This window comes from Aotus nancymaae, unplaced genomic scaffold (assembly GCF_030222135.1).
Source record: "Aotus nancymaae isolate 86718 unplaced genomic scaffold, 86718_ANA_hifiasm-v0.15.2.pri h1tg000029l, whole genome shotgun sequence".
In the NCBI taxonomy this organism is placed as follows: Eukaryota; Metazoa; Chordata; class Mammalia; order Primates; family Aotidae; genus Aotus; species Aotus nancymaae.
In genome coordinates, this window is record NW_026988442.1 from 16,799,050 (window position 1) to 16,822,661 (window position 23,612).

At 39.9% G+C, this 23,612-nt stretch overlaps 1 protein-coding gene across 5 annotated transcripts in view; it reads right to left on the reverse strand.

Annotated features, from left to right (window-relative positions):
• RBL1 (RB transcriptional corepressor like 1) overlaps positions 1–23,612 on the reverse strand; it is an 83,092-nt gene that overhangs the window by 21,403 nt on the left and 38,077 nt on the right. For all 5 annotated transcript variants that reach the window (XM_012455055.2, XM_064382404.1, XM_064382402.1 and 2 more), the window contains 4 exons: positions 20,425–20,557; positions 15,404–15,670; positions 13,190–13,401; positions 2,144–2,320 (listed from right to left, as the gene is read on the reverse strand). In XM_012455055.2, coding sequence (XP_012310478.1) covers positions 2,144–2,320; positions 13,190–13,401; positions 15,404–15,670; positions 20,425–20,557 — 789 coding nt within the window. The remainder of the gene's footprint in view (positions 1–2,143; positions 2,321–13,189; positions 13,402–15,403; positions 15,671–20,424; positions 20,558–23,612) is intronic.

A 23,612-nucleotide genomic window follows, 5' to 3' on the forward strand; every position in this document is an offset into this window, starting at 1 on the left:
ACAGACTATAGGGTTTCTTTTTTTTTTTTTTTGAGACGGAATTTTGCTCTTGTTACGCAGGCTGGAGTGCAATGGCATGATCTCGGCTCACCGCAATCTCCGCCTCCTGGGTTCAAGGGATTCTTCTGCCTCAGCCTCCCGAGTAGCTGGGATTACAGTTGTAGGCCATTACACCTGGCTAATTTTATATTTTTAGTAGAGACGGGGTTTCTCCATGTTGGTTAGGCTGGTCTTGAACTCCTGACCATGTAATCTGCCCACCCCAGCCTCCCAAAGTGCTGGGATTACAGGCATGAGCCATTGCACCCGACCGTTTCTAATGCTTAGACAGAAGTCTAAGTGGTGGCCAAAAGGAAGAATATGGATTAGTGATCCAAAAAGGAATTCCTTTTGGTATCTCTGTGATCATAAACTTCATGTAAGTTACTCTTTTCCCCTGCTTCACTGTCCATTAGTGCTAAACCTTTCTCTATAATGATGAGCTAGCTAGAAATGGCAAAGCCTGAACTCTGACTTCTGGAAAACACATGATTAGTTAGCCAGTCTTCTGGAAAACATGATTTATCTTTTAACTTTTTAGAAATAGAACTTTGTATTTGCCACTATTATAAGTCTGAACTTTATTTTAAATAGACTTTTGGACTAGTGTTTCATATCCATCAGCTCATTCAACTTTGGCACCTGTTTCACCCCAGTTCCTTTTCCAGAACTACTACCTTCACCATGAAGCTCCATGAGTTTTCCCAATTCAAACTTGGGCTTCTTCAGCATTTTTACTTTTCTAACTAAGGCATCACGGAAAGGATAAACAGATTGGCAAGGCTTTTCTATGGTTTTTTCTAATGCTGTCTAGAATCAATTTATTGACCACTTCCTTCAAGTCATTTGTCTGCACCTCTTGGGTCATGATTTCCATCATCTTCCTCTGGATTTGGTGGACCTATTGGTACTGAACACAAGAATTCTTCTGTATCTGATGTGTTTTTTAGTAAAACCAACACAGAACAGTTGAAGCAAATGACTGTTTTTTTTTACTTTGGTAGTTTTGACATCGACATGAGCATCAACCATGATATGCCATTTTTGGACCATGGAACACACATTGTCATGAGTGATCCATGCCATGGAAGTTAGGCAGTTTTTGTCCTAAATATCTTCAGTAATCAGGTTGAGTTTTCTAACTGAGAGTTCATGATTCTGCAAATCAGCAAGATTCAATTCAAACACATGACTCTTGAGGCTATCAGATGCAATTTGGTTCCCTGAGTCCTGGTAACTAGCATCTTTCCAATATTTCTTCTATTGAATATAGCAGATATTTTTACAAGTACATACCAATATTTCTTAGAAAACAGACCAATCATTTTCTTCTTGGCTCCCTTTTTGCTGCCTTTTGAAAGGTGCTTGTTCTTGTCAACTGCCATAGTTCTACAGTAACAATTACTAAGACCTACTTTTTACAGAGATTTCAAAGTGGCATTGTGGGAGGAGGGTCACAAAGGAGTTTAAGAACATATCCTCTGTCTCAAAAAGCTGAAAAATCAAGTCTTAACTGTATATACCTGCTAGGACTGCCTGTAGCCAGTAAGGTCAAGACAAATGATTGTGTCAGATATATCAGAATTTTAAAAAACAAGCAAGATATGTTATTCTATAACTTAAAACACGTTGTAGCAACTAGAAAGTAAAATGCTCTTCTGAGTCAGCACAATAAATCATGAGAAAGCAATATGCAATATGGTATAGAAACTTTTTTTTTTTTGAGACAGGGTCTCGCTCTGTTGCCCAGGCTGGGTGTAGTGTCATGATCTCAGCTCACTGCAGCCCTGCGCTTCTAGGTGCAAGAGATCCTCCCACCTCAATTATCTTTGGCAGAAAAACACCTATAAACTGAGCTTAAAAACTAATTTAAGCTACTCAATAATCTAATAGTAGAAAGCCTCCCAAGTAGTTGGGACTATATGTGTAAGCCACAACGCCCAGGTAATTTTTATATTTTTTGTTGAGACGAGGTTTCACCATGTTGTCCAAGCTGGTCTCAAACTTCTGGGCTCAAGCAATCTGCTTGCCTTGACCTCCCAAAGTGCTGGGATTATAGACGTGAGCCACCATGCCCAGCCTCTTCTTCCAATTTATACATTACCTTTGCCATGATATAAAAGGCACAAAGGAGGAGCTGATCCAAATGCCTGTCTTTCATTAGATCAGGGCAGTGAACTAAAGTGAATTCAAAACACGTCCATATCTTCCTTCGCAACTCATTTGACACATCCAGTTTTAGACATAGATCACGTAAGCGTACACTTGCCAAATGATAGACCTAAAATGGAAGGTAACATATTGATGCAAAATGCCAAGTAAATCATTTCTCAAAAAAATTTCTTTTTTGAAATGGAGTCTTGCTCTTGTTGCCCAGGCTGGAGTGCAGCGGCACAATCTCGGCTCACTGCAACCTCTGCCTCCCAGGTTCAAGTGATTCTCCTGCCTCAACCTCCTGAGTAGCTGCGATTACAGGCACGAACCACCATGCCCAGCTAATTTTTTGTATTTTTAATAGAGACGGGGTTTCACTATGTTGGCCAGGCTGGTCTCGAACTCCTGACCTCAGATGATCCACCTGCCTTGGCCTCCCAAACTGTTGGGATTACAGGCATGAGCCACTGTGCCTGGCCTCAAATTTTTGTCTTACCATGAACATAGGCTTCAGGCCAAGATTAAAAAACATACCATTGATACACTAAACTAAATAACATATCTGTTCTATAGGACTAGTTAACTGCTATGGCAGGAGGATATAGATTAGAGCAAAACTACTTAACATTTTTTTAAGATGTCATCTGTTACTCTATGCTGCCAACTATGTAAAGTAAGAAAAACTGAAATGTAGGATTTACCTGCATCATGACAATTATGAATGCCTAATTTTTCTTTTTTTTTTTACAGGTGGATTCTTACTCTGTCACCCAGGCTGGAGTGCAGTGGCACCATCTTGGCTCACTGCAACCTCTACCTTCTGTGTTCAAGCAATTCTCCTGCCTCAGCCTCCCGAGTAACTGGGCTTATAGGTGCATGCCACCACTTCTGGCTAATTTTTGTATTTTTAATAGAGACGGGGTTTCACCATGTTGGCCAGGCTGGTCTTGAACTCTTGACCTCAAGTAATCCACCCACCTTGGCCTCCCAAAGTGCTGAGATTACAGGTGTGAGCCACCGCACCTGGCTGAATTTTTCAAAGCTCAGAAGTCTGTCTATTCTCTTTGGGTTCAGGTAAAATTCCTAAGAGGCCTAACATGCCAAATAATAAATGTCTGACTCCAAAAGAGTCAGAAAGCAAAACCATTTAAAAAATTGCTCCTATATTCTACACTGTTTTTATGAGCACAATGGGAACAAAATAGGAATGTTAAAATAAAGATACAAAGTTTTTTTTTAAGCATGTCAAAGTAAATTTAGTTCAATTTCCTGAGCCCTGAGCCTTTTATATATATTCTTTATATGAATTGATACTAATGCAAATGGCCCTAAGATTCTGCAAGATTGTTTTGTTATTTTAAGAAGTGATAACCCTGATGTCGTATTCCTAAACAAGACTATTCTATTCAAATTCTTATTATTTTTGAGACAGGGGTGTAGTATTCCTAAACAAGACTATTCTATTCAAATTCTTATTATTTTTGAGACAGGGGTCTCATTCTGTAGCCTAAGTTGGTAAGCTGGAGCGCAGTGGCATGATCTCAGCTCACTGCAACCTCTGCCTCCCGGGCTCAACTGATTCTCGTGTCTCAGCCTGCAGGCAGCTGGGACTACAGACACATGCCACTATGCCTGGCTTTTTTTTTTTTTTTTATTTTAGTAGAGATGGGGTTTCACCATGTTGCCCACGGTGGTCTCGAACTCCTGAGCTCAGAGGATCCACCTACCTTGGCCTCCCAAAGTGCTGGGATTACAGCTATGAGCCATTGTGTCCAGCCCAAACTATGTCTTTAAATGTCCAGAGGGAAAAAAAGAGAGAAAGAAGTTACCCCTTACAGAAAATTATCTTTGGCAGAAAAACACCTACAAACTGAGCTTAAAAACTAATTTAAGCTGCTCAGTAATCTAATATAAAGAGAGATAAAAGTTGACTCCAAAGCTGCCAGTGATTTATTTTATAGCAGACAATTTTCTGCATCCTCTCCCCTTGTTTCTGGTCCAGTCATGCTGAGGAAACGGGAGGCTCAGAGCAGAGGGAAAGATGCTAGAACTCTATATTCATGAAAGGAGAAAATAAGAGATATAGTCCTGGCTAGAAGAATTTAAAAAATATGTAATTAACTAATGCTTGGTAAAGTATCTCTTACAGAGCCGATCCAATGCTTACAGATACACATATGCTGGGAAGGCTTTTGAGTCTAACAAAAAATTCACAGTAAATTCTATTTAGGCATAGAACACCAGCATCACACTGAGTTCAGCATAGATAATCATTATAATTTATTCAATGAATAGTTTTGAATTTATTATAGATTCAGACATTTCAGTTCCTTTTATAATATTTTCTAGCTTCTAATCTGTATGGAATAGGTTATATTTAAATGAAAGGAAAAGTATATTAGATTCTAAAACAACATTCAAAATAAAGAATTCACCAAAAAAAGCCTTATTTCTGTCAAACTAAGATTAATTATCAAAGGCAGAAATTTACTATTTTGAAAATTAAAAATGGGAAGTGAATGGGGAAACCACTGTATTTTCTCTTTTTTTGAGTCAAAGTCTCACTCTGTTGCCCAGGCTGGAGTGCAGTGGCATGATCTTGGCTCATTGCAACCTCCGCCTCCCTGGTTCAAGTGATTCTCCTGCCTCGGCCTCCCAAGTAGCTGAGATTACAGGCACATGCCACCACACCTGGCTAATTTTTTTTCTATTTTTAGTAGAGACAGGGTTTCACCATGTTGGCCAGACTGGTCTTGAACTCCTGACCCTGGCAATCTGCCTGCCTTGGCCTCCCAAAGAGCTGGGATTACAGGTGTGAGCCACCACGCCTGGCCTCTGGTTTCAAGCTCTGTTTTTTAAACAGTCCTTAGGCATAGGAAGGGATGGAGGGACAGAAGAGAGAAGCCAGTAAAGGTGATGAAAAGAGCAAGACTCTCTCTAAAGCATCCTACCTGCCAATCAAAGCAGCCCTGCTTTTATATGTTTTGTTTATACTTCTGGAGACTATTTCATTCAAAGAAGGGGTTTCCCTACAAGATAAAATTCCTTGGATAATTAGCTGCTCCAAAACCCACAATGTAATGAAAATAAATGAGCTATAATTAAAAGGAACAGAAGACAAAGAATGGTTGTAGAAGCTATAAATATAAGTAGATTTCCAGTGACTGCCTCCTCTTTAGCATTAACAGAACCCTTGACATTTACACCCAGCTTCCTGTAATAAAGGCTATATTTGCCCCCTTGAAAATTCTGGCTGGGCATGGTGGCTCATACCTGTAATCCCAGCACCTTGGGAGGGTGAGGTGGACAGACTGCTTGAGCTCAGGAGTTTGAAACCAGCCTAAGCAACTTAGCAAAACCCCTTTTCTACAAAAAATTTAAAAATTAGCTGGGCATGGTAGCCCGTGCCTATAGTCCCAGTTACTCAGGAAGGCTGATATGGGAGGATCGCTAGAGCCTGGAAGGTTGAGGCTGCAGTAAGCCATGATCTTGCCACTGCACCCCAGCTTGGGTGACAGAGTAAGACACTGTCTCCAAAAAGGAAAAAAAAAACCACACACACCAAATTCTAGAAGTGGCTATATGACTACTAAATGGAAAATAAACAGCACTGGTGTATGTAACTTCTAGGACAGGTTCTGAAGGTGAGGAGGCATGCTCTTTTTCTTCCCGCTGGCTAGAATGCAGATATGGTATCTGGAAGGGAAGCAGTCATCATGGACTGAGTTAGAAATCTTATATTGAGAGCGGCCAAAAAAGCCTTGAAGGGACCTGGGTTCTTAATGATAGTGATAACCATAGCAGTCCCACACTACTTACACAGACTTTACATGAAAGATAAATTCTTTTCTTATTTAAGCTACTATTATTTTCAAACAGCTAAACCAAAATCTAAGAAATAAATAGATGATTGCTATGCTCAAGGTCAGAAAACACATTAGAGGTACTGTGAAAGAAACAGGATTTGAATAAAAACATAAAAAATAATCCTCACATTTTATCTTACTATAAAATGATCTAGGCCAGGCACGGTGGCTCATGCCTGTAATCCCAGCACTTTGGGAGGCCAAGGTGGGCAGATCATTCGAGGTCAGGAGTTTGAGACCAGCCTGGCCAACACTGGCCAACACTGTCTCTACTAAAAAATATACAAATTAGGTGGGCATGATGGCATGTGCCTGTAATCCCAGCTACTAGGAAGGCTGAGGCAGGAGAATCACTTGAACCCAGGTGGGGGAGGTTGTAGTGAGCCAAGATTTTGTAATGCACTTCAGCCTTGGCGACTGAGACTCTGTCTCACACAAAAAAAAAAAACAACAAAAAAACAAACTATCTAATTCAGAGTGTGGGCTGAGACTTTCCATGACAGCAAGTGACAAAAGAATGGAGAAAAACATGACTGAGGAAGCATAAATTATGGAAGATTTATTTAGCACAGAGGAAAAAGGACACATAAAAAATTAATACAAGAATAATTGGCTGGGCATGGTGGCTCACACCTGTAATCCCCTGAAGTGTGAGGCTCATTTGAGCCCAGGAGTTCGAGATGAGCCTGGGAAACACAGCGAGACTTCGTGTCTACAAAAAATAAAAAATCAGCTAGGTAGGTGGGGTGGTGCACGCCTGTGGTCTTCCTACTCATGAGGCAGGAGGATCTCTTGAGCCTGGGAGGTAGACTGTGGTGAGCTATGATCGTGCCTCTGAACTCTAGTCTGGACGATAGAGCAAGACCCTGTCTCAAAAACACTAAAAGAACAATTAGTAGAGAAATACACTTAAATTTGCCTATAGTCCCAGCTACTCAGAGGGTAAGGAAGGAGGATCACTTGAGCCCAGGAGTTTGGGGTTGTAGCATGCAATAACTGTGCTTGTGAATAGCCACTCCACTTCAATCTGGGCAACAGAATGGGCTAGCCAACCATCTAGTTGTGGGATGCATTGCAGTCATGTTTGGTTATAAATATCTGATTAATATGTCTATCTTATTAGAAGTTGATGATCAAAATGTGCTTGTAAGAGATAGGACAAATTGAAGTTATATCTAAGGTCAACCTTTTAGTTCTTTTTCATTAATATTAAAATAATTTAGGCATTGTAATAAGAAACTGGTCATATGCTAATTTAAAAGGTAACACACTAAATTTACTTTATTTTTTATTTTTGGAGATAGGGTCTCACTCTGTTGCTCAGGCTGGAGTGTAGTGGCATTTTCTTAGCTCACTGCAGCCTCGAATTCATGGGTTCATGTGATCCTCCCACTTCAGCTTCCAGAGTAGCTGGACTACAGGTATGTGCCACCATGCCCGGCTAATTTTTTAATTATTTGGTAAAGATTGGGTCTCGCTATGTTACCCAGGCTGCTTTGGAATTACAAGCCTCAAGAGACCCTCTTGCCTTGGCCTCTGAAAGTACTAAAATTAAAGGGATGAGCCACCATGACTGGCCTAGATTTATAATAAAAATTATGTGTCTGAGCTGAGCATGGTGGCTCATGCCTGTAATCCCAGCACTTTGGGAGGCCATGGTGGGCGGATCACCTGAGGTCAGGAGTTTGAGACCAGGCTGGCCAACATGGTGAAACCACATTTCTACTAAAAAAAAAAAATTAGCCAGGTGTGGTGGTGCACACCTGTTGTCCCAGCTACTTGGGAGGGTGAAGCAGGTGAATTGTTTGAACCTGGGAGACAGAGGCTATAATGAGCCAAGACTGTGACACTGCACTCCAGCCTGCGCGACAGAGTAAGACTCTGTCTCAAAAAAAATAAATAAATAAAATAAATAAATTATGGGTTGGGTATGGTGACTCACACCAGTAATCCCAGTGCTTTGGGAGGTCAAAGAGGGAGGATCACTTGAGCCCAGGAGGTCGAGGTTACAGTGAGCCATGATCATGCTACTGTACTGTAGCCTGAGTGACAGAGCAAGACCTTGTCTCTAAAAAGAAAAAACAATGTAGCTATCCCATAGTATCCCACTAATCTTTAGACTGAGTCTTTGCTAATTCGTCCATGGGATCCAAGATGTATTTGCCCCACAGTGAACTCTATTCTATAGCAACATAACACAATGGAGTTTCAGTAAATTCCAGAGGTTGGCCAACTACTTAAAGTTATAGAAGAATACAAGCTGGCAAAAAACTAAGTTAGATCTGAAAACGAAATCAAATCCTGTGAGCCTGAGTCTAAACATAGCTTACCAAGATCATGATGTTCTCTTGAGAGGTCAAATGTTTATTTTTTTTTGAGATGGAGTCTCGCTCTGTCACCTGGCTGGAGGGCAGTGGCAGATCTCGGCTCACTGCAACCTCTGCCTCCCAGGTTCAAGCGATTCTTCTGCCTCAGCCTCCCCAGTAGCTGGGACTACAGGCAGGTGTCACCACGCCCAGCTAATTTTTTGTATTTTTAGTAGAGACAGGGGTTTCACCATGTTGGCCAGGATAGTCTCGATCTCTTGACCTCATGATCTGCCCACCTAGGCCTCCCAAAGTGCTGGGATTACAGGCGTGAGCCACTACGCCCAGCCCAAATATATTTTTTAAATGGCTAAAGGTACATTACTTGATAGCAAAGCCAAAGAAAGCATAAGAAAAAAATACAGACCACTATATTTTATGAATACTGGTGCAAAACTCCTCAACTAAATACTAGCAAAACAAATTCAACAGCATATGAAGAGGATATACACCATGACCAAGTAGAATTTATTCTTAGAAGGTAATGATAATTTAACATAAGGAAATCAATCTGTGTAACACACCATATTAACAGAACAAAGGGAAAAAGGCTATATAATCATTTCAATACAGAGAAAGCATTTGACAAAATTTAACACCCTTTTATAATAAAACTACTTAACAAGCTAGGAAGAGAAGGAAACTACCTAAACATAATAAAGGATATACAGTCATCCTTTGGTATACACAGGAGATTTGTTCCAGGAGCCCCTGAATATACCTCAATCTGTGCATACTCAAGTCCTGCATTTGGCCCTGTGGAACTCCCATGTACAAAAAGTTGGCCCTTGGCCAGGTGCAGTGGCTCACCCCTGCAATCCCAGCACTTTGGGAGGACAAGGAGGGAGGATCACCTTAGGTCAGGAGTTCAAGACGAGCCTGATTAATCTGGTGAAACTCTGTCTCTACTAAAACACAAAAATTAGCCAGGCATGGTGGTCTGTGTTTGTAATTCCAGCTACTCGGGAGCCTGAAGCAGAAGACTTGCTTGAACCTGGGAGGGGGAGGTTGCAGTGAGCTGAGTTTGTGCCACTGCACTCCAGCCTGGATAACAGAGCAAGAGTCCATCTCCCCGGAAAAGAAAAAAAAAAAAAAGTTGGCCCCCTGTATACACAGGTTTCACATTCCTCAAATATTGTATTTTCATGCTGTGTTGGCTTAATAACATCTGTATGTAAGTGGATTTGTACAGTGCAAAAAACATGTTGTTCAAGGGTCAACTGTATATAAAAAACCCACAGCTAACATCATACTCAAAAACTGAAAACCTGAAAGCTGTTCCTCTAAGATCAGGAGTAAGACAAGGATGTTTGCTTTCATTAATTTTATTCAACATAGAACTGGAAATCCTAGCCAGAGCAATTAGGCAGGAAAAAGAAATCCAAATTGGAAAGAAAGAAGTAAAATTATCTTTGTTTACAGAGGACATGATCTTATATATGAAAAACCCAAAAAACCTAAAGAATCCATAAAAACTAATAGAACTAATAAATAAATCAGCAAAGCTGCAAAATAAAAAAATCAATACAACACCACCACCACTTGTGTTCCTTTATATTAATGAACAATCTAAAAAATGAAATTAAGAAAACAATTCCACTTACAATAGCATCAAAAATAATACAATACTTAGGAATAATCTTAAGCAAGGACTTGTCTTGCAAAAGACATATACTGAAAACTACAAAATGTTGTTGAAAAAAATTAAAGAAGACACAAATGAATGAAAAGACATCTTATGGTCATGGACTGGAAGACTTAATATTCTTAAGATGTCAACACTAGCCAGCCAATGCAATCTCTATATTCAATGCAATCTCTATCAAAATTCCAACACCGTGTTTGCAGAAAGAGAAAAACCCATCCTAAAATTCGTATGGACTGTCAAGAAATCCTGAATAGACAAAACAATCTTAATAAAGAAAAACAAAGTTAGAGGTTTTACACCTCCTGATTTTAAAACTTACGACACAAAGCTATGGTTATCAAAACAGTGTGGTACTGAATACAGACACACATATAGACCAATGAATAGAATACAGAGCCCAGAATTAACCCCCCATATCTATGATCAAGTGACTTTTGAACAAGGATTCTAAGCTCATTCAATGAGAAAGGACAGTCTTTTCAACAAATGGTGCTGGGAAAAATGGATATTCATGTGCAAAAGAATGACTTTAGATCCTTATCTAACACCATATTCAAAAATTAAAATGGGCTGGGCATGGTGGCTCACGGTGGTAATCCCAGCACTTTGGGAGGCTGAGACGGGCAGATCACTTAAACTCATGAGTTCCAGACCAGCCTGGGCAACATGGTGAAACCTGTCTCTACAAAAAAGGCAAAAATAGGCTGGGCATGGTGGCTCACACCTGCAATCCCAGCACTTTGGGAGGCCAAGGCAGGTGGACCACCTGAGGTCAGTAGTTTGAAACCAGCCTGACCAGTATGGTGAAACCCCATCTCTACTAAAAATACAAAAATTAGACAGGCGTGGTAGCATGAGCCTATAGTTCCAGCTACTTGGGAGGCTGGGACAGGAGAATTGCTTGAACTGGGGAGGTGGAGGTTGCAGTGAGCTGAGATCACACCACTGCACTCCAGTCTGGGTGACAGAGTGAGACTCCATCTCAAAAAAAAACCCCAAAAAACAAAACAAAACAAAACAAAACAAAAAACTAGCTGGGCATGGTGGCACGTGCCTGTAGTCCTAGCTACTTGGGGGGTCGAGGTGGGAGGATCATTTGAACACAGGAGGTGGAGGCTGCAGTGAGCTGTGTTGTGCCACTGCACTCTAGCCTGGGTGACAAAGTGAGACACCGTCTCAAAAAAAAAAAAAAAACAGCTATAATAGGCCAAGCACGGTGGTTCACACCTGTAATCTCAGCACTTTGGGAGGCCAAGGTGGTTGGATCACTAAGTCAAGAGTTCAAGAACAGTCTGGCCAAGATGCTGAAACCTCATCTCTACTAAAACTACAAAAATTAGCTGGGTGTGGTGGCAGGTGCCTGTAATCCCAGCTACTCAGGAGGCTGAGGCAGGAGAATCGCCTGAACCCAGGCAGCAGAGGTTGCAGTGAGCCAAGATCATGGCATTGCATTCCAGCCTAGGTGACAGAGTAAGACTCCATCTCAGAAAATAAATAAATAAATAAAAAATAGACATAATAAATGTAAGAGCTAAAAATTATAAAATTCTTAGATGAAAACATAGGGGAAAAGTTTCATAATACTGGATTTGGCAATTATTTCTTGTATATGATACCAAAAGCATAGACAATAAATAAAAAGAATAGATAAATTGACTTTATTAAAATTAAAAACTTTCATGTGTCAAGAACACTATCAACAGAATGAAAAGACAACCCATATAATGGGAGAAAATATTTGTAAATAGTATATTTTATAGGGGATTAATATCTAGAATACATAAAGAACTCCTACAATTCAACAACAAAACCCAAAAAACGTAATTAAAAAATGAGCAAAAGGCTTGAACAGACATTTCTACAGTGAAGATATATAGATGGGCAAAAGCACATGAAAAGATACTCAACATCACTAATCATTAGGGAAATGAAAATTGAAACTATAGTAAGATGTCTCTACACTCACTGGATGGCCATTATCAAAAAAACAAATAAACCAGAAAACACCAAACATTGGCAAGGATGTGAAGAACTTGGAACACTTGTGCCTTGCTGGTAGGAATGTAAAATGGTCCAGCCACTGTGGAAAATGGTATCATGGTTCCTCAGAAAATTAAATACTGAATTACTCTCCCATTTCTGGGAATACACCCAAAGGAATTGAAAGCAGAGACTTGAATAGATATTTGTTGCTTTTTTTTTTTCTTCTTAAGGCAGGGCCTTGTTCTGTTGCCCAGGCTGGAGTGCAGTGGCGTGATCTCAACTCACTGTAGCCTCAACCTCCTGGGCTCAGTGATCCTCCTACTTCAGCCTCCAAAGTAGCCAGGACTATAGGCATATGCCACCACACCTGGCTAATTTTTTTTTTTTTTTTAATTTTTTGTAGAGATAAGGTCTCACTGTGTTGCCCAGGGTGGTCTCAAACTCCTGGGTTCAAGTGATCTTCCTGTCTCGGCCTCACAAAGTGCTGGGATTACAGGCGTGAGCTACTGCACCTGGTCTGAACAGACATCTGTACACAAATGTTCACAGCAGCATTATTCACAATAGTCAAAAGGTAGAAACAACCCAAATGCCCATCAACAGATGAATGAATAAACAAAATATGGTATTAAAAAAAAAGTATATTCATATAATGGAGTATTTTTTCTTTTGTTCTTTTTTTTCTCTTCTTTATACAATGGAATATTATTCAGCCTTGAAAAGAAAGGAAATTCTGGCACAAGCTATAATATGGATGAACCTATATGACATTATGCTAAGCCAGTCACAAAAAGAACAAATATCGTATGATTTCACTCATGTGAGGAACCTAGAGTAGTCAAATTTACAGAAACAGAAAGTAGAACAGTAGTTGCCAGAAGCTGGGGGAAGGGAGAAATGGGTACAGTTTCAGAATGGGAAGACAAAAAAGTTCTGGAGATGGATAGTAATAATACTGAATAGCTGCACAACAATGTGAATGTATTTAATACAAATGAACTATACACTTAAAAATGGTTAAAATGATAAAATTTGTTATGTATATTTAAAAAAAGAGACCAAAGTCTGTCTGTTACTCAATCTTTCTTCCACTGATTAAATGAACTCTTTTTAAATGCTATAAAAACACATACCTTTCTGTAAAATAGTGCTAAGGACCCAGTTCTCTTTGGTTTGCTTATTCCAGTTGGATGTACCTCTTGTGCTTTAGTCAGATTGGTCTGTTTTGGAGAAGCACCAATTAATGAATGAGCAGTAAGTGATACAGGACTCTTGACTTTGGAATCTTGATTTGTATTCATAGAAATAGGTATCAGCGTGATCTCTCCAGCATCATTTGCAACACCTGAATGTATAAGCATTATTAGAAATAATCTGCATATATTCTTGAAAAATTGTCAACTACATATAGTTTGTTAATTATATATACATACATTTGTGTGTATTAAAACGCTACAAAATAGTAATTCTAGGTTGTGACTGAATTTTTTTTTCCTCACTTGGTCACCCAGGGTGAAGTGCAGTGGCGCCATTTCAGCTCATTGCAGCCTTGACCTCCTGGGCTCAAGTGATCCTCCCACCTCAAGCCCCTCAAATAGCTGGGACTACAGGTGCAAGCCATCATGCCTGGCTATTTTTTTGTATATATTTTTTTAAGAGACGGAGTTTTGCCATGTTCCCCAGGTTGATCTCGAACTCCTGAGCTCAAGCGATCTGCCTGCCTCAATCTCTCAAAGTGCTAGGATTACAGGCATGAGTCACTGCACCCAGCCTTTTTTTTTTTTTTTTGAGACAGAGCCTTGCTCTGTCGCCCAGGTAAGAGTGCAGTGGAATGATCTCGGCTCACTTGAACCTCCGCCTCTTAGGTTCAAGTGATTCTCCTGCCTCAGCCTCCCAAGTAGCTGGGACTACAGATATGTGCCACCACACCCAGCTAAATTTTCTTGTATTTTTAGTAGAGACAGGGTTTCACCATGTTGGCCAGGCTGGTTTCAAACTCCTGACCTCATGTGATCTGCCCAGCTTCCCAAAGTGCTGAGATTACAGGTTTGAGCCACTATGCCCGGCCCCCACCCCCTCATATATATATATATATTTTTTTTTTTTGAGACAAGGTCTTGCTCTGTTGTCCTGACTGGACTGCAGTGGCATGATCATGGCTCACTGCAGCCTCAAATTCCTGGGCTTATGATTCTCCTGCCTCAGCCTCCTGAGTAGCTGGGACCACACAGACACACATCACCATGCCCAGCTAATTTAATTTTTTATAGATATAGGATATTACTATGTTGCCCAGTCTGGGTCTCAAACTCCTAGACTAAAGTGATCCTCTTGCCTCAGTCTCTAAAAGTGCTGGGATTACAGGTGTAAGCTACCATGCCCTGCACAAATCCTTATTTTCTATTTCTTCCCTGAAACAAGAATATTCTGTTTTGTTTTCGTACTTTAAATTTACTGAAAAGAAGCAAATTTTGTTCTTTATTTTGTATATGCCTGTGATGCATTTATAGTTTAAATTTATTGAAAAAAAGGATTAAAATTTTTTTAAAGCACTTTAGATGCTAGTCAAAAAACAGAGTTTTTGCTCAAACATACACATTGGAAAGCCCAGATAAGAAAATAAAAAGTAGCTCAGGAGTTTGAGACCTGGCCAACATGGTGAAACCCCATCTCTACCACAAATACAAAAAATTAGCTGGGAGTGGTGGCACTTGCCTGTGATCTCAGCTACTCAGGAGGCTGAGGTGGGAGGATCACTTGAGTCTGGGAGCAGAGGTTGCAGTGAGCTGAGATCATGCTGCTGCACTCCAACCTGGGTGACAGAGTAAGACCCTGTCTCAGAAAAAAAAAAAGAAAAAGTAAAATAAGTCTAATCAAACAAATAGTAAATTTATATAATTTGAAAATTTAAAAAACACTATAGGTTTAAAACAAAAGACAAGGTGGGGTACAGAGGATTTACAGGGCAGTGAAACTACCCTGTATGGAGCTATAGTGACAGATACATGTCATTATACACTCTCAAAATCAAACTATTCAACACCAAGAGTGAACTCTAATGTAAACTATGGGCTTTGGGTAATGTGTCAATGTGGGTTCATCAACTGTAACAAATGTAGCACTCTGGTGTGGGAAAGGGGGAATATGAGAAATATCTTTACCTTCCTCTGAATTTTGCTGTGAATATACAACTGCTCTAAAAAAATCAAATCTATTAAAAAAAGAAAAAAGTATAGGTTCAAGAAAAAAATGAGTTAGGAAAAACCACGTGATCTAATCCAGTAAGACATTTCTTAAATTTTTATCCAACTCAGAAAAAATAGAAAACAAATGCATTAAAACGCTACCATGTAATGGAACTGTAACTTTATGTCCTGCTGTTCCTGTTACTGGGGCTGTGGCCATTGTTAGAAGAGTTTGACCAGGTAAAATTGATATATTTTCAGCGGCAATGCTTGAAGAAGGAGCGATTTTCAATTTTGTTCCTTCTGTTATGATCTTGTCCATAAGCATCTCCTTTGGGGGGTCTTCGCCAAAGAGTCTTCTCTTAGCACTCCCTGCGGTAGGAGAACTGTAGCGTTCATGGACAGGAATTGGAGACAATGGTTGCATATCTAAAAATAAATAAATAAATAAATTTAAAACAGAAATGTATTCTAAAATAATAAATTAGATTTACTCATTCACTCAATAAATTAGGTTTACTCATTTATAATGAGTTACTATGCTGGGCATTAGCTAGACATGAACATAGCCTTTGCCCTCATGGAGTATGAAGTCTTCTGGGAGAAAGAGGCATAAAATAACTCATATATTACATACAAAATGTGAAAATTATGATCACTCATCTTACTGGTTTCTTGAACCTCTGTCTATATTAACAGAGCAAAACATTAAGGATAAAGTAGCGGTTGAGAGGTAGAATGATATAAGCACTAAATTCTAGTAGTAGTTCAATATCTCCCAATCTTAACTAGTAAAGAGCACCTGAGAAGAAGGGAAGAAAAGCAAAAATCAGTAATTTGAGTTGCAGTTTTGCCCCTTCATGCATATTTGCACTCCAAGCAGCTTAAGGCAGTAGTTGTGGCTTTCTGATTTAATAGATATGGAATCATCTTTAATAAATTCATCAGAAGATATGAGTAAAGATGATATAAATCTGCTTATCTTGCCTTAATCTGAGGATTGGCAGTAGTGCGTTGATCAAAAATAAAGTAAGGATTATGGATTTTGCCTCTCTTCCTGTGCTATCCTTTCATAGGATCTGCTTTCCATTCCTCCTCTATCAGCTGCACGAGTTTTTCTAGCCCCTTACAACCCTACATCTTTTCTACATCTTTTCCCACAATTCTTCCCTCAACCTTACAGGTAGGTCAATAATATGCTTTTAAAGCAAAAGTATTTATTTATGAGATGGAGTCTCGCTCTGTCATCCAGGCTGGAGTGCAGTGGCACAATCTCGGCTTACTGTGACCTCCGCCTCCTGGTTTCCAGCGATTATCCTGCCTCAGCCTTCCAAATAGCTGGGACTACAGATGCATGCCACTATGGCTGGCTAATTTTTCTATTTTTAGTAGAGACGGGGTTTTGCCATGTTGGCCAGGTTGGTCTTGAACTGCTGACCTCGGTCCACCTTGGCTGGGATTACAAGTGTGAGCCACAGTGCTTGGCCTTCATTATTTATTTTTACATTCACTAGATAATTAGATAGTCATGTAATCTATTTTCAAAACATGCTTAAAAGGTCATTAAAATGACCCCTAGCAATGATTTAGAAGCTCTCTGTATTAGTGAGATGACTGGGGAAATAGTTATGGTTTAATAAAAATCTTTCCATAATTCTTCAGCGTATGAAAGTAGCTTCCACTGTCTTCAGTAAACAAGTGGAAATTTCTATAGTAGTTTCCATACTCCTTTACAAGAGTCCATCTTAATGCCCTATAACTAAGAAATCCACATGAGCTCTTGAATCTGACTAGGCATGTTCAAAGGTGACAATTCAATGGAAGACTTGAGTTGAAGCCATAGAGTAGCTGCAAATCCCTTGAAATGATCTCTTCTTAGCACAGTACTGGAAAAGCTATGGTGGCTATTCAATAAGAATGCAATGAATATATAAATGAAAAGCTGATCCAAATTTAGAAAGAAACATCACAATTTGCCAAGGTACAGAAAAAATGCTCACTTAGTTATAAATTATATGAGAGGAAGGTGGCAAGCACAGTTTAAACTATTCTTGGTAAGTTTTTTTTTTTTTTTTTTTTGAGACGGAGTTTCGCTCTGTTACCTAGGCTGGAGTGCAATGGTGCGATCTCGGCTCACCGCAACCTCTGCCTCCTGGGTTCAGGCAATTCTCCTGCCTCAGCCTCCTGAGTAGCTGGGATTACAGGCACGCGCCACCATGCCCAGCTAATTTTTTGTATTTTTAGTAGAGATGGGGTTTCACCATGTTAACCAGGATGGTCTAGATCTCTTGACCTCGTGATCCACTCGCCTCGGCCTCCCAAAGTGCTGGGATTACAGGCGTGAGCCACCGCGCCCGGCCTCTTGGTAAGTTTTTTAAAAAGAAAATAAGCCAGGCATGGTGGCTTAAGCCTGTAATCCCAGCACTTTGGGATGCCAAGGCAGGCACATCACGAGGTTAGGAGATCAAGACCATCCTGGCCAACATGATAAAACTCCATCTCTACTAAAAACACAAAAAAATTAGCTGGGTGTGGTGATGCATGCCTGTAGTCCCAGCTGCTTGGGAGGCTGAGGCAGGAGAATTGCTTGAACTCAGGAGGCAGAGATTGCAGTGAGCTGAGATTGTGCCACTGCACTACAGCCTAGGCAACAGTGTGAGACTCTGTCTCAAAAAAAAAAAAAAAAGAAAAGAAAAGAATTATCAATATTTCCAAAGTTTTAAATTACATTATACTAAATGTTTTTACTGTTTTTTCATTTCTGTAAACATTAACAACTGACAGTAGGAAGAGTTTTTCTTTTCTTTTCTTTTTTTTTTTTTTTTAACATTTTGACAAGATTGGTAAAGGTCAAAATGAAGTGAGCCTAACAGACTCCATCTTAAATGTGAGCCTGACCAACTCCATCTTAGCCTCACCTTCCCCGCCAGTCCCCCTTTGGGTGCATAGCTGGGTCATACTGTACCCAGGACCTTGCAACCGTTGTAACCACATCCTGCTTGGCAATTCCCCTGGCTATTGTGATTACCCCCCTTAGTAACCAACAATCATGAGAACCATTTACCTCCTGGTAACCAGCTCCCCCTTCTAACTTGCTTGTTTTGCTTCTGTAAAATTCCGCTTCAGCTAGGCTCCTCCTCCCCTCCCTAAAAATGGGTATAAAAGACTTTACCTCCTCTTCATCGGGGCCGAGAGGTTTTTGAGTGTGAGATGACTCTTGGTCGCCGGCAATAAAGGACTCTCAATGGAAACACAGAGTATGGCACTTTCCTTCTAACTTGCTTGGGTACATCTTGTGCAATCTTGTTGTTGTTGTTTTTTTTTTTTTGGGAGATAGAGTCTCACTCTGTTGCCCAGGCTGGAGTGCAGTGGTGCGATCTCGGCTCTCTGCAACCTCTGCCTCCTGGGTTTAGGGTTCAAGCAACTGTCCTGCCTCAGCCTCCCAAGTAGCTGGGACTACAGGCATGCGCCACGATGCCCAGCTAAATTTTTTGTATTTTTAGTAAAGATGGGGTTTCACTGTGTTGCCCAGGCTGGTCTTGAACTCCTGAACTCAGGCAATCCACCCACCTTGGCCTCCCAAAGTGCTAGGATTATAGGCATACAGGAGTGAGCCACCGCACCCGGCCTTTTTTTGAGATGGAGTCTTGCTCTGTTGCCCAGGCTGGAGTGCAGTGGTGTAATCTCAGCTCACTGAAACCTCCATCTCTCAGGTTCAAGCAATTATCCTGCCTCAGCCTGCTAAGTAGCTGGGATTGCAGATGCCCACCACCATGCCCAGCTAATTTCTGTATTTTTAGTAGAGATGGAGTTTCACCATGTTGGACAGTCTGGTCTTGAACTCCCGACCTCAGGTGATCCCCCTGCCTCAGCCTCCCAAAGTGCTGGGATTACAGGCATAAGCCACCATGCCTGGCCTGCAATCGCTTTTATGATCCTGCATTGCATGTAAAGCAAAGATTGCAGACAGACAAACATACATACACAATCACACAGACTCCAGAAATGGGTGTCCCGTACTATGTAACCTGAACACTTGTTCATCTAAGATTTGTTAAGGGATACTATGTGGTCAGGAGATTTTAACTAATTTTTTAAAATCCAAGAGCTGTATAACCCACAAGATGCACACATCAGCTTGCTACGTCACAAGAGAAAATAAGGAAGAATGAACTAAAATCTTTCCATTGGTAAGTCTCAAATTAACTATTTTAAGAGTATAAATAAGGAGTTTATTAGATGAACTTAAGCATTCTAAAGAGAATAAGAATTCTGTTTTGCTTTAAATGTTTTTCTACTGAGACATACACAGGCAAAGGAAGAATATAAATTTGGGAAATTTGGAAAAGTAGGTATTTAGCTTAGTGATATACTTTGGCTGTGTCCCCACCGAAATCTCATCTTAAATTGTAGTTCCCATAATTCCCATGTGTCGTGGGAGGTAACTGAATCATGGGGACAGGTCTTTCCCATGCTGTTCTCCAGATAGTGAATAAGTCTCATGAGATCTGGTGGTTTTATAAAGGGGAGTTCTCCTGTACAAGCTCTCTTGCCTACTGTCATGTAAGACTTGCCTTTGCTCTTCCTTTGCCTTCCACCATAATTATGAGGCCTCCCCAGCCATTTGGAACTGTGAGTAAATTAAACCTCTTTCCTTCATAAATTACCCAGCTTCAGGTATGTCTTTATTAGCAGTGCCAGAACAGATTAATACACTTATCTTTTTTTTTCTTTCTTCTTTTTCTTTTTTTTTGGGGGGAAATGGGGGGTGGGGTCTCACTATTTTGCCCAGGCTGGGCTCCAACACACAATCCTCAATCCTCCTGCCTCAGCCTCCTGAGTAGCTAGGACTACAGAACGATGCCATCATGCCTGATTTTAGCTTATTTAAACAGTTTCCCATTAGCATTCAGGAAAGATTACATACATTTATTAAATAAACTACATGTAAAATTCTATTAATATAGTATACACTATAGTATATAATATATATATATATATAATAGTGTATAATATACAATGAGCTACACAGGGGTGCTAGTACAAGCATCAAGCTCCTTTTCAAATCCTGATAAATCTGATTTCTGAATAATATACTCACAAGACTTAAAATTTTCTCTAAAAAAAAAAAAAAAAAAAAGACCTTTGTTACTTTTTTGTTACTCTCCCAATGTTGAACCTACCTCTTCGAAGACTCCCACCATCAGTTCGAACTTCCTTGACTCTTGGATGCACTAGAGGAGACACTGGCATCATGGGAAGATGTCCCTGTACATTTCCTCCATTTCCTGTTTCAAAGTTATTTGGGAATATAACCTGTAGAAAACAAAAACCCTCTGCTTTACATACAGATAAACTTACTGATTAAAACTTAGAAAAAAAAAAATTTCTTTTTTTTTGAGATGGAGTCTCAGTCTGTTACCCAGGTTGGAGTGCAGTGGCATGATCTTGGCTCACTGCAACCTCTACACACTAGGTTCAAGTGATTCTCCTGCCTCAGCGTTCCAAGTAGCTGGGATTACAGGCACGTGCCATCATGCCCAGCTAATTTTTATATTTTTAGTAGAGACAGTTTCGCCATGTTGGCCAGGCTGGTCTTGAACTCCTGACCTCAGGTAATCCACCCACCTCAGCCTCCCAAAGTGCTGGGATTAGAGGTGTGAGCTACTGCGCCTGGTCAAAAAAATGTTTTCTTAACTTTTTAAAAAAATATTTTATTTCCCTTTCTCATGTCTTTGCAAAATACAACTTGGATAAAGTGCTCAAGTGATAATGTTAACAAACTTAAAAAAAGAGTTCATTTCTTTAAACCTTATAATTCATATAGGTAAGTTATCGACCAGTAGAACTAAACCTATGAGGTAGGCAGTATCATTCTCCATTTAGGGATGCGAAAATTGAGGATCTGAATGTGAAATTTGCCAAAGGTCACACAACTACTAAGTTATAAGAGCAAAGGCTTCAATACTGATGCTTCTTAAAATTCATAGTTTTTTTTTGAACTTGAAGGAGTTCAAAGTTCTTCAATGGAAATAAACTGATGAATACTGAAAAGTGTCCAATAAATTACAGTCTTCTGCAAAACACCAAAGAAGCATGGAAGAGGGATTTCAAGAAACCATCTTCTTTCAATTCTTCCTGGCCTTGGACAGTTCTAGTAGTTTGGGATTAGGGAAAAATTCAGGAAGATTAAGGAAGTACATAAGGAGACAAAACAAAAAAGAATCAAAAGATAGGAGTTACAAAAGAGTAACAGAAGTAGGGGAAAAAAAACCACCTCAATTTCTCACATAATACTACTATTAAAAATGTTAATTTCTGCACAACTTTGGGCACACATTTTTTATTTTTAATTAATTAATTAATCAGTTTATTTATTTATTTTTAAGACAGATCTCACTCTGTTGCCCAGGCTGGAGTGCAGTGGTGCAATCTCAGCTCACTGCAATCTCTGCCTCTCGGGTTTCAAGCAATTCTCCTGCCTCAGCCTCCCAAGGAGCTGGGATTACAGGCGTGTGCCACCAAACCCAGCTAATTTTTTGTATTTTTAATAGATAAGGGGTTTCACCATGTTGGCCAGCCTGATCCCATACTCCTGACCTCAGGCAATCCACTTCTCAAAGTGCTGGGATTATAGGCGTGAGCCACCAAGCCCGGCATCTATTCTTCCTTGAATTCTAAATACCACGAATGAAAAGTGTTCAATCTTTACACAGACATTAGAAAAATTTTAAATAAGTTTAATAGTTTCTTAGACATAACACTAAAAAGCACAAGAAAAAGAAAAAATATCTAAATTGGACCCCATCAAAATTAAAAATGTTTGCATTCCAAAGACACCATCAAGAAAGTGAAAAAACAACCTAGAAAATGGGAGAAAAGTTTTGCAAATCATTTATCTGACAAGGGATTTGTATCTAGAATATATGAAAAACTTCTGTAACTCAATAATAAAAAGACAATTAAAAAATGGGCAAAAGATCTGAATGAACATTTCTCCAAAGACACGCAAACAGCTTATAAGCACATAAAAAGATGTTGATCATCATTAGCCACCAGGGAAACGCAAACCAAAACCACAATGAGATATTACTTCACACCTACTAGAATGGCTAGAATTAAAAAGGCAGATAATAACAAGCATTAGCAAGGATATGAAGAAACTGGAATCTTTCTACACTGTCGCTGGGAACAATAAAATGGTGCAGCCACTTTAAAAAACAGTCTGACAGTTTCTCAAAAGCTTAAACAGAGTTACCATATGAACTTGCAATTCTACTCCAAGAAAAATGAAAACATATGTTTACACAAAAACTTGTGCCTGAATGTTCACAGCAGCATCATTCATAATAGCCAAAGGGGGTTACGAACAGTGGCTCATGCCTGCAATCTCAGCACTTTGGGAAACTGAGGTGGGAGGATCGCTTGAGCCCAGGAATTCAAAACTAGCCTGGACAACATAGGGAGATCCCATTTCTACAAAAACCACAAAAATTAGCCAGGTGTGGTGGTGTAGGAAGCTGAGAGGAGAAGATCACTTGTGCCTCATAGGTCAAGGCTGCAGTTAGCCGTGATGGCACCACTGCACTCCAGCCTGGGTGACAGAGTGAGACCCTGTCTCAAAAAAAAAAAAAAAAAAAGTCAAAAGGTGGAAACAACTCAAATGTTTATCAACTGATGAATCAATAAATAAAATGTAGCATCCACAAAATGGAATATTACTTGGCAAAAAAAGGAAATGAGCCAGATGTGGTGACTCACACTCACAATTCCAGCACTTTGGGAGGCCAAGACAAGAGGATTATTTTAGCTCAAGGGTTTGAGATCACCCTGTGCAACATGGTAAGACCCTGTCTCTACACACAAAAAAACAAACAACAATAACAGCAACAAAATTAGCTGGATGTGGGTGTTGGTGGTAGGTGGCTGTGGTCTTAGCTACTTGGGAGAATAAGGCAGAAAGACCACTTGGGCCCAGGAAGTTGAGGGTGCAATCAGTGAGCCACGTTTGTGCCACTGCACACCAGCCTGGGCAACAGAGTGAAACCCTGCCTTAAAAAAAAAAAAAAAAAGGAAATGAAATGCTGATACATTCTACAACATAGATGAACCTTAAAAACATTATGACGAGTGACAGAAGCCCAGTCACAAGGGACTACATTTTTATGATTCCATTTATATGAAATGTCTAGAACAGGCAAATTTATGGAAACAGAAGGCAGATCAGTGGTTACTTAGAGCTAGGGAGAAGACATGGGGGTAGGGAAGTGATAGCCCAAGGATGTAGGTTTCTTATTGAAGTGATGAATATATTCTAAAATTGCGGTTATGGCTGCACATATCTATTTATATACTAAAGCCACTGAACTGT